Raw genomic sequence first — 18,632 nt, 5'->3', positions numbered from 1 at the left:
CATACTGAGTACGTAGTCGTATGTGGGTGGACCCATCTGGAGATGGATAGAGAAGTGGTGTCTTGGTTCCTAAGACCATCGGAAATATGTTTTTTCCGATGGTCTTAGGCATCTCCTGTGAAAGGGTCGTTCAACCCCTAAAGGGGTCGCGTCCCACTGGTTGAGAACTGCTGATGTGATCCATGAAAGCCTCTAAATCTATATTTACAGCTGAGGAAATCCAGAGGCAGCTCTACTCTGTCTTACAGGGTCACTATTGGAATCAAATTGATGGAAGTGAAGTTTTAATGGTTGAAGTACTTACTTTAGGGAGCCTTTTAGGTATCTAAGAATGACAGCCCACTATCATACAATATATCATGAGTACTGTTGAAAGTCATTCGTATAAAGATCACTTGGAAATCAGGGTAATTCAAGCACCCATTAAACACCTTGTTTCTGTTGCCTGCTCCACTGATTAGTCTCTGGATAGTTTTCCTGTTCCCTTAGCAGTTATTAATTAGAATAATCAGCTCCAGGGCATGGACCTAATTTTGGGGGTAACAGCTACTATCACACAAAAAAAGAAAGAGCTTAATAATTATTCATTACAAAGCTGAATGGGTACTGAATATAGAGAAATTTAGACGCTATCATGGATTACACTGTGTCTTCTAAAATGTGTGTCAACTAGAGCGGACCATGATTCTCGATGGTTTCATGGAAGCAGAAAGCTTCATCTCCTTACAATTGGCAGCCAGTGAGTAAACCTCCATGCCATTAGGGTTACATATTTAAAACATAGTGAGTAGATAAGTAAAAATGTGCAGAGGCCACATCTGCCCTCCTCTGGCTACACCAGCCCATGGCCTGTTGCTATGAGGCAACAATCAGACATAGCTCTACCCTTTATCCTTCTTTAACTTGCAGTACCATCAACTGTTCCTCCCACAGCACTCTACTTCTCCACTGGGTTTGATTGTCTGTAGCAATGACCACACAGTACTCACGGATAATCATGAGTAAGAGAGTTCATTAGAGAAATTAGGAGGTTACCCAAAACCTAGTTCAGAAAACATTAAGTATATACAGTCATTAGTCCATAGCAACATCTCTCAGCCACCAGCCAATTCTCTTTAGGCCTCAGTTACCCCAAAGAATCCACAAGAAAGCTTTTAGAACTAATAAATGAATTCAGTAAAATTATAAGTTATAAAATTCATATAAAAATGTGTTAAGTTTCTATGTACTAGCAGTGAACACCGTCTAAAAAGGAAATTAAGCAAATAACAAATAGCTTCTCTAAATTGTAGCTAGGTAGAAATATAACCAATGAAGTGAAAGAATTGTGTGCTGAAAACTGATATATCACTGGGGAAAAATTTTTTAATTGGACTGTACACCCCTATAGTGTTGCCATAAGTCAGCATTGACTTGATGAAGGTGGAAGTGATGTCCCAGGGGGAATGATTGATAATGTTCTCTATCATAAAATGACAGTGATGTCTCCAAGGTGAACCAGAGACATATAAACCATAGATGCATGATGAATTTGGGGCTTGCACATCATTCTAGCCCCAATGTAATTAGTTCTTATGACATAGCTCTGCTTGATGCTCGAACTCATGATGAGATCACTGAAGATGTGTGTGGTGAAGAAACTAAATGGTGACCGACTATCAGGATAATGTCTGGGGTCTTAAAGGCTTGTTTTCAAACAAGCAGCCGTCTAAGTGATGGCTAAGTGTCAACTAAATCCACATGGAAGAAGCACACCAGACTGTTTGATCCAAGAATTGTAAATAATATCCAAATCTAAAGGAGAGAATGGCATCAGAGCTTAAATTGTGAAGATGACAGTGAAAGCCCAGAATCCATTTGCATGGCCCACTCGTGGATTTAGCTTCCCGTGACTCCCCTCTGATCATGTTGAGGGAGGCCAACAGCCCTGTTGCAGTGAAAAGCTGATTTTGGCAGATGGCATTAGGTCACAATATAATATGTTATCGTTTGCTTTCCCGTTGGACCCAATTTAAAGCTGTTGCATTTTTAGTTAAAGGTGAAAGGAAACTCGACTTTGGATTAATTCCCTGGTCAGTCCCCTTTGGCCATGGACAGGGTTGTGGACAGCTTTGCTAACATACAGACTGCAGTGGAGAATGGATTGTTGCAGATGCAGCTAGAATTTAGCGCCCTATCAGTCCATCTTCCTTAGGATCCATTTACATTTGTTCTAGATTTTTTAATTATTATTTAATCATTTTGTTGGGGCTCGTACAACTTATTATAATCCATATATACATCCATTGTGTCAAGCACATTTGTACATTTGTTGCCATCATCCTCAGAACATTTTCTTTCTACATGAGCCCTTGGTATAGCTCCTCATTTTCCTTCCCCTCCCTTCCCCTTCCTTCATGACCTCTTGATAATTTATAAATTATTATTTTGTCATTGTCTGACATCTCCCTTCACCCACTTTTCTGTTTTCCATCCAAAATTTGTTGTGGTTTTTAAGATTTTCTGCTTTCTTTTGTATTGAAATTTCTTTTTGTTGTTTAGTTTTTCATTTGTTTTTTAATGCTTTTCTCTATTTGAAATCTGGGATGGGTAGCATATATACTTGCGTATAAGCCGAGTTTTTCAACACATTTTCTGTGCAGTTTTTGTGGTAAAATTAGGTGCCTTTCCCGACACAATCGCTGAAGACAAATGGGTGCATAAGCATAGGTGATGAAGACAGCTGATGGTGCCCAGCTATCATAGCGTCTGGGGTCTGAAAGACTTGAAGATAAACAAGCAGCCATCTAGCTCAGAAGCAACAAAGCCCACATGGAAGACGCATACCTGCCTGTGTGACCACAGGTGGCGATGGGATGAAGTATCAGACATCTAAGACCCAGAATAAAACCATACCCAAGTTAAATGGGGGGTGGGGTATGGAGTGGAGACCCAATGCCCATCTGTATACAATTGGACATCTCCTCACAGAAGGGTCACAGGGAAGAGATGAGCCAGTCAGGGTGCAGTATAGCACTGATGAAACACAACTTTCCTCTAGCTCTTTGGTGCTTCCTTCACCCCACTATCATGACCTCAATTCTTCTACGTTATAAATCGGATGAGACCAGAGCATGCACACTGCTACAGTTTGGAGCCCGCAACCGAGGTATTCCAGGATAGATAAACCTCTCAGGGCCAACAAGGAGAATAGACATACCAGGAGGATTAGTGTAGGGGAAGAAAGGGGGAATCAATCACAAGGATCAAACTAGAACTCCCTCCCAGGGGGTCAAATAGCAGAAAAATGAGTGAGGGGTGATGGAGGACGATGGAAGATAGGAAAAAATAATCTATAACTTATTAAGGGTTCATGAGGGAAAGCGGGAAGAAATGGGGAGCTGTTATCGGGCTCAAGTGGGAAGAGAATTCTTTGAAAATAATGATGGTGGCAAATGTGCTTGACACACTGGAGGAATGTATGGATTGTGATAAGAGGCGTAAGAGCCCCCAGTAAAAGTTTGTTTTTTTAATTAGGTGCCTTGGATATTCAGGTCAGCTTATACTTGAATATATATGGTAAATCTATAGAGTAAATGCATTAATGGGTCCTTAGGTGTGTGGCAGGTGTGCTTGGGAAGGAAGTGAGCTAATGATGAATACAAGAATGAAGAAAATATTCTGAAAGTGATTGTGGTGATGATTGTACAACTCTTTATATGATTGAACTATTGTATGATACATGAGTTTTATGCTAGTAAAGCGTGTGGAGGGGCAGGGGGAGATTGAACTGCACAGGATTGACTAAACAGGAATCGAATTGTCTGCATCTATGGAGAGCTTCATTATTGCCAGTCAAGAGAAAGCCAGGCACCAATTGTTCATTTGCAAGTTCAAGTTTTAAGAAAATCAAGGCCAGTCCACAGGAATCAAAGTACAACCTTTAGTACAGCTCATCTGATGTATGTACTCACTTTTATGACTAAGTTGCGTTTGACCCAAGCCATAATCCTTTCTATCACCTCTTATGCCTATAAAAGGCTATAAAAAAGTAACATTGAGAAGAATTAATGCATTCAAACTGGAGTATCAGTAAACACTAGTGAATATAGTGTGCGCTACCAAGGTTATTAATATAAATATGAATATAAATTTAAATTGTATAATATAAATTTATATTATATTTATGAATATAAATAGTGAATATAGTGTGCACTACCAAATTTATATCAGTCTTTTTTTTCAATCACTTTATTTGGGGCTTGTACAACTCATCAATCTATATATACATCCATGTATCAAGCCCATTTGTACATTTGTTAACATCATCATTCTCAAAACATTTGCTTTCTACTTGAGCCCTTGGTATCAGCTCATTTTTTATTAAATCATTTTATTAGGGGCTCATACAACTCCTATCACAATGCATACATACATCAATTATGTAAAACACATTTGTACATTCGTTGCCCTCATTCTCAAAACATTTGTTCTCCACCCAAGCCCCTGGCATCAGGTCCTCATTTTTTCCCCTCCCTCCCCACTGCTCGCTCCCTCATGAACCCTTGATAAGTTATAAATTATTATTTTGTCATATGTTGTTCTGTGCCACATCTCCCTTCACCCACTTCTCTGTTGTCTGTCCCACAGGGAGGAGGTCACATGTACATCCTTGAAATAGGTTGCCCCTTTCCAACCCACCTTCCCTATCCCCTCCTAGTATCGCCACTCACACCACTGGTCCTGAGGGGATCATCCGCCCTGGCTTCCCTGTGTTTCCAGTTCCCATCTGTACCAGTGTACATCCTCTGGTCTAGTCAGACTAGAAAGGTATGATTTGGATCATGACAGTGGCGGGGGGTTGGGGGGAAGGAAGCATTTAGGAACTAGAGGAAAGTCATTTTCCATCATTGCTACATCACACCCTGACTGTCTCGTCTCCTCCCCAACACCCTTCTGTAAGGGGAAGTCCAGAGGCCTACAATTGGGCTTTGGGTCTCCACTCCACACTCCCCCGCTCATTCACTATGGTAAGATGTTTTGTTCTGATGGTGCCTGATACCTAATCCCTTGACACCCCATGATCCCACAGGCTGGTGTGCTTCTTCCATGTGGGCTTTGTTGCTTCTAAGCTATATGGCCGCTTGTTTACCTTCAAGCTTTTAAGACCCCAGATGCTATATCTTTTAATAGGGCATCATCAGCTTTCTTCGCCACATTTAGTTGTTCACCCACTTTGTCTTCAGCGGTTGTGTTGGGAAGGTGAGCATCATAGAATGCCAATTTAATAGAAGAAAGTATTCTTGCATTGAGGGAGTACTTGAGTCGAGGTTCAGTGTCCCTCTGCTACCTTAATACTAACCTTATAAATATATGCACATAGATCTATTTCTCCATCCTCATGTATAAATATATTTGCATATGTACATGTCTTTGTCTAGACCTCTCTAAATGCCCTCGGCCTCCCAGCTCTTTCCTCTATTTCTTTTGACTTCCTTCCTGTCCCACTATCATGCTCAGTCCCCCACCAGGGTTTCAGCAATTCCGCTTAGTTAAATTACCCTTGATCATGCCCAACCAGGCTTCCCACACCCTCACCACCACCGATTTGGGTCACTTGTTCCCTTGTCCCTGGGTTTAACCACCACTACCTTTCCCCCCAACTCCCCATCTCCCATGTCCACATGGAACTATCTGTCCCATTTTCTCCTCCAATTGTTCATCCAGCCTATCTTATTTAGACAGACCTGTGGGGATAGTAACATGCACAAAAACAAGAAAGCACAAAACTAAACAACAACAGACCAATGACAAAAACAAAACACAACAAGAACGAAAAGCTTGTAGTTAATTCAAGGATTGTTTGTTGTCCTTTAGAAGTGCTTTCCAGTCCAGTCTGTTGGGGTACCATGCCCTGGCCCCAAAGTTCACCTTCAGCATTCTCTGGGGACCTTGCCACTCCATTCCCTTGCTGTTCTGTTGCACCCCCTTAATGTTTTGCCTCGGTGTGTTGGGATCCGATCGGGTGCAGTTCCCTCACTGTGTCTCCGATATTGTCGCCTGTAGGGCTATGGGTCAGTGAGGGATGTCATGTCTCATAGTAGGGCCGGCCATGTGGTTCTCTCTGTCGACTGGCAGCTCTAATTGGGAACATAGACCTCCTGGCCTGGTGGGCCATGATGTGCTCCACTACCTCCTCCTCCCTCTTCATCTGCTCCCGTGGTGCTGGTCTGATCAGATATGTCCCTCTTACAGAGCTGTAGATTCAGTTCCGTCCTTTGAAATAAATTCTTCTGAGGGGAGGGGCAGATGTCCCCTTAGTAGTTGGGGTTGGGGCCAGCCCACAGACCTCTCCACTGGTTCCCTACTCCACGCTGACATGTTGCATTCACATCTTGGAGCACCGAGTTGAAGTCTGGTCCCTCTTTCCCTGTGGAGACACAAACAATACCCTCCTCTGGGTGGGTTAGTGCCCTGTGCCCCAGCTACCCTTTTCTTTTTAAATTTTTTTAAATCTTTCCCCACCTCCTTTTTAGTTGTCTACCATGTGCATCCCTGTTTTTGGTCTGGTCCCTGCCTTATTACCTGGTTCTCACCCCAGGAATGTTTGTATACCGTAGATTTTTCCCTATGCCCCTTTTGCCTTTTTTTTTTTTTAAGCTTACCTCAGCAACCTTTCAAGTCTTTCTATATTTAAGTCAATGCTATCTTGAGGTCTATTTTCTCTTTTTTGCCCTCTGCGTGAGGTTGTTTTTTGCCCTCTGCGTGAGGTTGTTCTATGTGGTGTCTCTTATTTGTGCTTGGTGAGTATTGTTCTTCTGCCCATACTGCCTCAGCAAGGATATTTTGTAGGGCTGGGTTTCTTCTAACAAATTCTCTGACTTTTTCCTTGTCTGGGAAGACTCTAACTTCTCCATCTATCTTGGTCGATAATTTGGCTGGGTAGAGTATTCTTAGGTTTGCATTGTTTTCCTTCAATTTTTGGAATATGTTACTCCACTCTCTCCTCTTCTTCATAGTTTCTGCTGATAGGTCTGAGCATATTGTTATTTGGGAACCTTTGTATGTGATTGCTTGTTTTTCCCTAGCTGCTCTCATGATTTTCTCCTTTTCCTCAAAGTTGGATAGTTTAACTATTATGTGCCTTGGTGACTTCTTGGGATGTAGTCTTACTGGGGTTCCTTCAGCCTCCTGAATGGTTGCCTGGTTTTCATTCATTAAGCTGGGGAAGCTTTCCTCCAAGAATTCTCTCACTATTGTTGCAGATGACTTCTTTGTTGTGTCTTTCTCCGATAAGCCAATAATTCTAATGTTGTTCCGCTTCATAGCATTAGACATAGCGCTTAAGTTTTCTTCAGCTTCTCTGATGATCTTACTAGAATTTTGTTTGCGTTTGTTAAAGTCTGCTTGGCTATCCTCCAAGTCACTCATGCGGCTCTCTTATTCCTCCAGTTGCTTCTTGAGGTCCGTGAGTCTGCTACTGGTTTTTGTTATCTCCTCCCTAAGCTCCTATATTTCTCTTAAAATCAGAATATTCCTTAGAAGCAATGATGGTGAGATTTTGGCTTTCTCCCTTTAGATGTATCAGACCAATTACTCAAAAGGACGTGGTGTTTTTTAAAGTACAGGGTAACCCTCAGTAAAGTGGATTGTCGATGTAATGCAATAGCTGTCAGCGTGCACTCAGATATTCCAGGGACCTGAAAGCTGCACAGCACTGAGTGCCTTTATTGGTCATATCTAGATTGCCGTGAGTCAGAGCCAACTCGATGGCAATCAGCAACATCTCATGGTCATGGACACGAAAACACAATATTAAGTGTCAATACTGGCATCCTCAGGTTTAATATGATTCCTATCAAAATTCCAGTAGCCTTTTTACAGAAAGGGAAAAACAGCTACATCGTTTCATACAGAATTAATAACCCTGCAAAGCCAACATGATCTTCATGAAGAGCAAAGGAGAATGCCTCCCATCCCCTGATTTCAGAACACAGTATGCTACAGTTACAGAGCTGAGGTACTAGTGGAAAGGTAGGCATGCAGACCAATGGGATAAAGGTGGTAGTCCAGAAATACATATATCGGTACTACATTGATTTTTGAGATAGGTACCAAGTTCATTCAATTTGTAAAGAATAACCCATTTGACAAATGGGGCTGGGACAACTGGATTTCTACATGCAAAAGAAAAGTTGATCTCTCACCATGTATGGAAACGACGGAAAATGAATCAGTGACATATATTTGAACCTCTCAGAAGAAAACAAAGGGGTAGTAAACCTTCAGGAGATTGTGTACTGACTTAGTGACAGTGGGGTGAACTTCTCAATGTACACATTGGATTTTTTGAACTCCTTTTGTGATTTTAATGTGTTTAGAACCTTTAATAGCAAGCATTAAGCCTCAAGTTAAGGGTATTGGGAAGACTTCTTCAGACCAACTTTTATATGCACGCATATGAAAGAAATTGTATGCACTGTTTGAGAAAATGCAGATATTCAAGGATGCAGTTATTCTGTAGCCCACCAGGAATCCATGTCTTAGAAAGCAGTATGAAAATTGTAGGTGTATGTTATCATTTCTGCCTTTTCTCCCATGATTAGGAACAATATGTAATAGTAATCTTCCAAAAGCTAAGTTCTTGTTAGTTTTAAGACACTTCATTTTCCAATTTGCATGAGGCGCTATTTATTAATTTGGCTATATATTTTAAAAGAAAAGGTCTCTGTTTAAGGGTATAACTAGTTAAATAATGTGAACTTGTTATTAAGTGATCATTATCTTTCCTTTCAATTTTCAGTGATAAATGTGTTAGCATACTCTAGGTTCTTTCTACATCTAGAGAGTTTTGCTTTTCGTAGACTAGTATATTTGTTGTAGACAAAATAAATCACGAAATTGTTTGGTTGGTTTTTTTTTTAATCTTCACAGAAAAGACCCAAGTGCTTTCTTTTCATTTCCTGTGACTGATTTTATTGCTCCTGGCTACTCTATGATCATTAAACATCCAATGGATTTTAGCACTATGAAAGAAAAGATCAAGAACAATGACTACCAGTCCATAGAAGAACTAAAGGTAATTGTAATGGTTTCTCTTTTGATTGGAGAAAGAGATAGAGTGCTCTTAAACAAACTTAAACTTTCATATCTTTAAACTCTTGGATCCTGCATATACAAAAACTTGGGGAAAATATGGAAATTTGGTATTCAGAATGCTTGCAAATCTTTTTGTTTTGATATTTAAAATATTTGTTTCTCTCTTGGAAAACTTTTATGAGCTCAGTGATAGAAAACCAGATAAAATAAGACATCTCCTATATTTTGTTTCTGGTGAATTTCTGAGTTTCACCTGTATTCTAAAATATTTTCTCAGCTTTTAAAATAAAAAGATGTTTTCACCTTATGATCAGCATAGATAAAATTAATATTTTACTGAAAGTATGATTGGAGTAGGCGCTCAGATGGCACAGTAGTTACAGGTTGTGCTGTGATCCTGACGTCTGCAGTTCAAAACCAGCAGCCAATCCTCGGGAGAAAGACAGGGCTTTCTACTTAAGTAAAGAATAGCAGTCTGAAACTCACAAGGGTAGTTCGACCCTATCTTATGGGGTCGTTATGAGTTGCTATCGACTTGATGGCAGTGAGTGAATAGTGGATAATTGGAGTAAAATTTACTTTTCTATTTCTTGATGTTTAATGTATGTCCTGCCTCTTGATAAATGGAGAAAATGCTGACGTCGGGGATTTTGTCTTTATTGGGTCCACAATCATTGCTCATGTAGGCAGCCGTCAGGAGATCAAAAGATAATGTTGCTTTAGGTAAATCTCCTGCACAAGACCTCTTTAGAGTTGAAAAGCAAGGATGTTTACTTTGAGGACTAGGTTGTGCCTCACCCAACCCATGGCATTTTCAATTGCCTCACATGTATATGAAAGTTTTGAATTGAATAAGGAAGACTGAAGAAGAATAGATGCACTTGAATTAAGGCACTGATGAAGAATATTGATAATCTGGACTGCTACAGGGACAAATCGATCTATCTTGGAAGAAGTCTGGGCAGAGTGCTCCTTACAGACAAGGATGGCAAGACGTCGTCTTACGTACTTGGGACATGTTAAGAGAACCAGTCCCTGGCGAAGGACAAGATGCTTAGTAAAGTGGAGGGACACTGAAAAAGAGAAAGCCCCTCAAGGAGATAGATGGGTTGTCGCAGTGGCTGCAAAAACGGGCTCAGGCAAAGGAACAGTCGTAAGGACGGCGCGGGACCAGGCAGTGTTTACTTCTGTTGTGCATAGAGCCGCTGTGGATCAGAACCGACTCAATGGCACCAGCACCATCTTCTGAAGTAGAGAATAGTTTACATGTCAAAAATGTGGAACAGCAGTTTAATTATATTTCCTGTTTTTATGTAAATTGATTATTCCCTGAAGCCACATATTTTGTAGCATCTTTTCCTTCAACTTCGAGGGGAAAAAATAAACTTACTAGTAAAGAGATTTGATTGCCAAGATAATGTATATGCTTTATAGTAGGAGCTTTGGTGGTGTAGTGGGTTACACATTGGACTGCTAACCTCAAGGTCAATAGTTCAGACCAGCCACTGGATAAAAATGAGGCTCTCTGTATTCATAAAGATTTGTAACCTCTGGAATCCACAGGGGCAGTTTTACTCTGACCTGTGAGGACACTATTATGCGGAATTAACCTGATGGCAGTTAGTTTAGTTAATGTTACAGTTAAAGCTTTGTCCATTATTAAAGACTCTTGGTATATTTTGATACCAAGGGTATACTTTATTGTATTCTTGCAAAGGCAAGAAACAATCAGTATTTTAAATTTGCTCTGTATCAAACCACTACAAGCATAGCTAGTGTAGGTATTTTCTACTTTACCTTTATCTTTGCCTCGAGTGGTTTAAGACATAAGGTCTGGGCCTTAAGTAATTGCAAAGGAAAATAAGACTTGAATGATATCTTTATCCTTTTTTTCCCTTACCTACACGTAGATCCACTGAGATTTATGAACAACACTGGTGTTTAATTCTATCATTATCAGTTTTTACTGTATATGTTTTTCTCGCTCTGAAAAACCTAAATTATGTTCTCATATTCAGAGATAAAATTTTTTCCCTCCTTTATTTCTGGTGAAAATTTGTCTAGAACTGTTTTGTTGTCCCAACATATTTCTAACCTATTTTTACTCGATGGAAAAATATTTCCTTGCTTTTTCTTTTATGAATGGTTAAGCATTCTCTTAAGGCAACAAAAGAAATATGTCCCCTAGGTGTTTTTTGAGCAAAGTGGATTAAGGAAAATGAATACGTTTTCTACATATTACCTTTTTTTTTCTGGGAAAGGTTCAATAGCCTAAAGTAGTATGTGCTAGCTTACATAGCTCATTAAGTTGTTAAAGTAAAAATTTACATGAAATGTGTGCAGAGCAGTTCTTTTAAATGACCAAGTACCATTACAGAAATGCCTCATAAAGCCCAAGACATTGCAGTTAAGGTATAAGGAATCTAAATTGCCTAAAGACGTCAAATCGGTGAATATTCTAGCTCAGTATACTTTTGCACAGTGTTTATTTAATGTGCGTACATAATCATGTGTCTCCTTTCGCTTGCCTTTTCTCTCCCAAAATATATATTTGATAATTTTTAATAGAATGGAAATATTTTAGGTTAAGTATAAAAGAGGTTTTAACCTGGGGTTCCATGAACCTGCTAAAATTACATGAAATAAGTTATGTTCAATCCAAAACTTGGATCATTTTTCTAAATCTAGCACCAGCAGATTGAGAGGTCAATCCAAAACTTTGATCGTTTTTCTAAATCTAGCACCAGCATAACTAGAAAGCTCAGTAGGAATATATATACTCCATCTTCAATAAATTCATTATGTATTTGAACAGTTTCCTTACTTAGTAGAATTCAGTGTACCTAGTCTCATTCCATTTGTGTGTTTCAAGTTGTCTTTACTAATTAAAAAATGAAGTTTGATTATTTGGGGAACAGGGTTCCATTTTTTGTTGTTGGATTTCATCATTTAGCAAGACACTGGCTGATCCCTTTCATATTTATATAATGTGAAAATGACTCATCCATGGGAAAAATGATGTGGGATCAAGTTGTCTAGAATGTGCTCATACTTTGAAATTTAAACCAAAAATAAAACCATTTTGATCATTTGGCTGCTCCACTTGCTGAGGTTCTACTCCTCTTTGAGACTGTTGTTGTTCACTCAATTTGAATGTGACAGGAAACATTGGGACAGCTTAGCACTCTTTCTAGTTTTCAGTCAGGATCTGAAATAATTTCATTCCAAAATGGATTGTAAAATGTTTGTTACAATTTTGAAATGTATTCTTAAGTTAGCCCTGGTGGTTTAGTGGTTATGCATTTGGCTGCGGTCTGCAAGATCAGCAGTTCAAAATCACCAACCGCTCCAAGGGGGAAAGAAGGGGCTTTCTAGTCCCATAGAGTTGTAATTTTGGAAACCCACAGGGCCAGTTCTTCCCTCTCCTATATGGTGCTGTGGGTTGGCATCGACTCAGTGGAAGTGAGTATTTTTAACTACTTAGCTACAATTATTTTATTATTTTCTTCTAATTCTTTGTCCAACAACGTTATGCTAAAGACACTCAAAAATTTCATTCTTAAATCTTAAATTTATATAATTACTGTAAAATACTTCAAATTTTAGGAGACAATGTAGCCTATTTAAATCTACAGTATTTGTTTCATTGGTAAGCCCTAATTTTTTTTAAATTATAAGTTGATATTAGTGTTGCTTAGTAAACAGTGGAAGAAGATGTCTCTTTTAAACCTTTAGACTTTCTGTATCTTAAGCCTTGGGTAGAGAGTTACTGTTTTGTTTTAATGCCTCTTTCTCCTTTATATTCTGTCTACAGGAAAATTTCAAACTAATGTGTACTAATGCTATGATTTACAACAAGCCAGAGACCATTTACTATAAAGCTGCAAAGAAGCTATTACACTCAGGGATGAAAATTCTTAGCCAGGTAAAGTAACTCTTAAATAATAATTCCTGTAAAATTTGTGTCCCTGCAGTTTTTGGTCATAAGGATACAGTCTAATACACTACTGGTCTTATTTCATTAATAGATCATATTAACAAATGATCCAAATTGGTGGTCAGGTGGGTGTGGGGGGCCTAGTAGAGCATGATCAAGGATAATATAACAAAGAAAAATTGCTGAAACCCTGGTGGGGACTGAGCATGATAGTGGGACAGGAGGAAAGTCAAGGGAAATATAGGAAAGAGCTGGGAGACAAAGAGCATTTATAGAGGTCTAGATAAAGACGTACATATGCAAATATATTTATATATGAGGATGGGAAAATGGATCTATGTGCATGTATTTATAGGTTTAGTATTAAGGTAGCAGGAGGACATTAGACCTCCACTCAAGTACTCCCTCAATGCAAGAATACTTTCTTCTATTAAATTGGTATTCTATGATGCTCACCTTCCCGACACAACCGCTGAAGACAAAGGGGGTGAATAAGCAAATGTGGTGAAGAAAACTGATGGTGCCTGGCTATCAAAGGATATAGCGTCTGGGGTCTTAAAAGCTTGAAGGTAAACAAGCAGCCATCTAGCTCAGAAGCAACAAAGCCCATATGGATGAAGCACACCAGCCTGTGTGCTCATGAGGTGTCAAAGGGATCAGTTAACAGGCATCAAAGAACAAAAACATCATATTGTGTGATCACCTCCATGATTCAATGCTGAAGACAAATGGGTGCATAAGCAAATGTGGCGAAGAAAGCTAACGGTGCCTGGTTATCAAAAGATATAGTATCTGGGGTCTTAAAGGCTTGAAGGTAAACAAGCGGTCATCTAGCTCAGAAGCAACAAAACCCACATGGAAGAGGCACACTAGCCTGTGTGATCACGAGGTGTTGAAGGGATCAGGTATCAGGCATCATCAGAACAAAAAAATCTTGCCATAGTGAATGATGGGGAGAGTGTGGAGTGGAGACCCAAAGCCCTTTTGTAGGCCACTGGAGATCCCCTTGCAGAGGGGTCTCGGTGAGGAGACGAGCCAGTCAAGGTGTGATATAGCAACGATGAAAAATACAACTTTCCTCTAGTTCCTAAATGCTTCTGCCCCCTTCACCCCTCCCTACCACCCCATGATCATGATCCCAATTCTACCTTGCAAGTCTGACTAGACCAGAGGACGTACCCTGGTACAGATAGGAACTGGAAACACAGGGATTCCAGGGTGGATGATCCCTTCAGGACCAGTGGTGTGAGTGGCAATACTGGGAGCATAGAGGGAGAGTGTGTTGGAAAGGGGAACTGATTACAAGGATGTACATGTGACCTCCTCCCTGGGGGATGGACAACAGAAAAGTGGGTGAAGGGAGATGTCGGACAGGGCAAAATATGACAAAAAAATAATTTATAAATTATCAAGAGTTCATGAGGGAGGAGGAAGCAGCGAGGGAGGGGAAAAATGAGGACCTGATGCCAGGAGCTTAAGTGAAGAGCAAATGTTTTGAAAATGATGAGAGCAATGAATGTACAAATGTGCTTTACACAATTGCTGTACATATGCATTGTGATAAGAGTTGTATGAGCCCCTAATAAAGCAATTTTTTAAAAATAGATCATATTATACTTAAAAATACTGTAGAAAATGATTTATTAAAGAGAGTAAGATTAAAGCAGGAAGATTTTCATTTGGCATTGATAAAATTAAATGTTGGCATTTACTTGTAATTATTTCTTTAGAGGCTCTTGAATTAAAGTTCACCAAATAAACTTGTTTGCTGTGGCCAAGATAATTATGCTGTGAAAGAACCACCAGCTTGAATTCTATGATGAAATTAGATTAACTAGACCTTTTAGGAGGAAAAAAAAAATCTGTATTTCCCTTGTGATGATAGAATCTAAGTTTGGGGTAGTCTTGTACTTTGTGATGCATACAAACTCAACAAAGTACACAAATGAGAAATACCGTGGTTTCCAAAACAACCTCATGCAAAATCTTCTTTAAAAGACCAGAATTGTTAACATGAGAAGACATTTGAGACTGGATAGAACCCTAGACACATCATCATCAAGTGGCATGACTGCTGCAGTTAATGGCCAAAACTGAGGCTCTTAGCAGAGTGACAGCTGATGAAAAACCTTGAAGGATAAACTGAGGTGATGACTGGATCTGCTGAAAAAGATTGAAAAAGACAGCAAATTTCCAAAAGAAAAGAAATGAGTGTCAGGCACAGGGAGGAGAAAGGAATGTAAATTTAGACTTTGAGTTTAGAACCAGAAGTGTTAGGGATAGTAGGTGAGTCCTAATTTTTTTTAAATTATAAGTTGCTATCAGTGTTGCTTAGTAAACTATAAGGTCTCTTAAGTTTCAATGTTTTAAAACATGGGTAAAGAGTTACTGTTTTAATACATCTTTATAGTCTACATGAAAATTTCAAACTAATGTGTATGATATACAATATTAGTTTGATTTAGTCATGATTAGTTACATATGGTTTTCCAATTTAGTGATTATTTTTAAATTCTTAGGATGAGCATCTCCATGACGGTTCTATGTTTAAAGCAATGTGATGTGCAGAGATCCAGGTGTCTGCTTGAGTCGGAATGATTTCGGGATATACTGAACTGGGGGATAAAAACATTTGAGCTGATGATTCTTGTACTCCTAGAATGTAGATAGCATCCATTCTCACTCTGAAGATTTGGAATACTGTAATATAGGCACCCCTACCTGGCAAAATTTGCAGAGGCAAAAGGGAATCTAAGATGTTTATCCTACTTCTGTGAAGAAGACTCAGAATCCCAAACCAAACCACATTCAAGGATTATAAACCAGCAAATGCTTGTATATGAAGGAAAAATACATCAAACAAATGCAATCTTTGTTACACCAAAATATGTGCATAGTATTTGGAGGAATAGTTAAACTTACTGATTTGACCTATAAATAATATAGTTAATGTAATATGCAGAAATTTTCAGTATTTTTATAGTGATAGGCCAGAAAAAAACACTCTGTTTTCCCTTTTCTCGCTCTTCAGAGCTCTTCCTGTTGAAAAGCCATCCCATCGCTTGTTGTAGCTTCCTGTGGACTGTTCTCTCCACCCTAGATGAGAGGGCTCCAAACACCACTAAGTATAAAATGTTTCCATTCAGACCTTTGCATTAACTATTCTAATAGCAGTACTCCCGATGGAACCTCGCACACCCTTCCATAAATGTTACTGTTACAGTGACCCATAGCAGCCCTGTGTGCAAGACTGCCTGGTCGGGGCTGTCCTGACCATTGTTCTTCAATTTGAGCCCATTGTTGTAACTACTGTGTCAGTCCATCTTGCTGAGAGCCTTCCTCTTTCCCTGTGCTTCGACTTTACTGAGCTTGATGTTCTTCTCCAGGCACTGATATCCCCTGACATGGAAAAGTAAGTGAGACAAAGGCTTGCCATCTGGCCCCTAGGGAGCACTCTGGCTGTACTTCTTCCTAGACTGATTTGTTTGTTCTTTTGGCATTGTTGATTTGGAACTTTCAGTAGGACCATAATTCAGATGCATTGATTTTTTTATCTTCCTTTTTAAATGGTCTTTTTAAATTCTTAACAGATTTTGATTATTTGCTGTAAAGTTGTAAATGTACAGTGATTCACACATACATACATTTTTAAAATCATTTTATTGGGGCCTTGTATACCTCTTATCACAGTATATACATACAGTATGTACTAAAGTATAAGCCGAGTTTTTCAGCACATTTTAATCAGTTTTTGTGGTAAAATTAGGTGCTGGCAGATACTTGGGTCAGCTTATACTCGAGCATACACGGTACATCCATTGTGTCAAGCACGTGTACATGTATTGCCATCATCATTCTCAAAACATCTTTCTGCTTGAGCCCTTGGTGTCAGCTCATTTTCCCCCTCTGCCACCCTCCCTCCCTCATGAATGCTTGATATTTTCACATCTTACACCAACTGCCGTCTCCCTTCACCTACTTTCTGTTGTCTGTCCCTCTTGGAGGGAGTTATATGTAAATCATTGTGATTGGTTCCCCCTCTGCATATTTTTTTAAGTTACACCAAAGTGTCCTTACAACCAAGTCACTAGTTGGCTGTAACTAAAAAATGATAAGACTTGGCTGCAAACAAAAGGGAATACTGTATGCTTTAAAATCAGGAGAGATGCTTCAGGGTTGTATCTCTCCCCATACTTATTCAGTCTGTATGCTGAGCAAATAATGACTAGATTATATGAAGAAGACCGATGATTTATTAACAAGCTGTGATATACAGATGATACAATCTTCTCACTTGCTGAAAGTGAGGAGGACATGAATTACTTGCTGGTGAAGTTCAGATTGCAGCCTTCGGTGTGGAGTACAACACAATGGAAAGTAAACCAAAACCCTCACAACTGGACCAATAGGTAACATCATCACAAATGTAAACTGGTTGAAATTGTCAAGGATTTCATCTTGCTTCAGTCCACATTGTCGATGGAAGCAGCAGTCAAGAGATCATTGCATTAGCAAATCTGCTGCATAAGACCTCTTTAAAGTGTTGGTAGCAGGCAGGTTACTTTGAGGACTAAGGTACATCTGACCCAAGCCATAATATTTTCAAATCCCTTGTATTCACGTGAAAGTTGAACATTGAATAAGGATGATTGTCCAAAAAATTGATGGCATTTGAACTGTGGTATTGCTAAAGAAGATTGAGAGTATAATGGACTACAAAATGAACAAACGAATCTGTCTTGGAAGATATGCAAGGATGGCAAGATTTCATCTCTCGTACTTCAGATGTGTCAACCTGGAGAGACGAGACGAGTCCCTGGAAAGGAACGTCATGCTTGGTAAAGTAGAGGGCATTGAAAAAGAGGAAGGCCATCGATGAGATCAATGGGCACAAAGACAAGAACCCCTGTGAGGATGGCACAGGATGGTGATTCACTCTCTTCTACATCAGGTCACTGTGCATTTGACCAACTCTACAACACCTACCAACTAGAAATTTTAACCTTGATGAACAATGGACATGCATATGTCGACTCTTGATCTCTGTAAATAAGTACTTGAGTAGAATACTGCATTTAATATAGCATAATGGCTTCAGACAGAATCCAGCTACTGTATATACTTGTGTATAAGCTGAGTTTTTCAGAACATTTTTCATGCAGTTTTTGTAGTAAAATTAGGTATCTCGGCTGGTATTCATGTCGGCTTATCCTCGAGTATAGACAGTAAATGGTTTATTCTACTACTGCATAAAGGATACTATGTAACTTTTCTTAGCCTTTTTACCCTGCCCTATAAAACTAGGATTAAGCTAGTGGGTGTAAGCACTCAATTAGTATTATTAATGGAAAAGAACCAAATGCTTTTACTCTGTTATTGTAAAAGTGATGATCAGTAAAGAGTATGCTAATATGAGCAAGTATTAATGACCAAAAAAGAAGAAAGCATTTCACTGAAAGTAAAATTAATTGAACTCAATTTTCCCCTTGTTTCTAAATTTAAGAGAATTTATGTAATTGAATTATATTAATTCTATGCATACTGCGTTAAAAAAAATTCTTAGTCTGGTTTTTGCTGTACATATTTTAGGATGGGTACCTAAACCCTGTGATCAAGA

General features: G+C 39.1%; 1 protein-coding gene across 1 annotated transcript in view; it reads left to right on the top strand.

The window, feature by feature from the left end:
* BRD7 (bromodomain containing 7) overlaps positions 1–18,632 on the top strand; it is a 49,859-nt gene that overhangs the window by 14,616 nt on the left and 16,611 nt on the right. Inside the window, exons 5-6 of the mRNA XM_075536387.1 lie at positions 8,914–9,058; positions 12,893–13,003. Of these exons, the coding sequence (XP_075392502.1) occupies positions 8,914–9,058; positions 12,893–13,003 (256 nt within the window). The remainder of the gene's footprint in view (positions 1–8,913; positions 9,059–12,892; positions 13,004–18,632) is intronic.

Source organism: Tenrec ecaudatus, chromosome 18 (genome assembly GCF_050624435.1).
Source record: "Tenrec ecaudatus isolate mTenEca1 chromosome 18, mTenEca1.hap1, whole genome shotgun sequence".
Lineage (NCBI taxonomy): Eukaryota > Metazoa > Chordata > Mammalia > Afrosoricida > Tenrecidae > Tenrec > Tenrec ecaudatus.
Note: the sequence above shows the minus strand (reverse complement) of the source record. Positions and strands in the feature narration are given on the sequence as shown.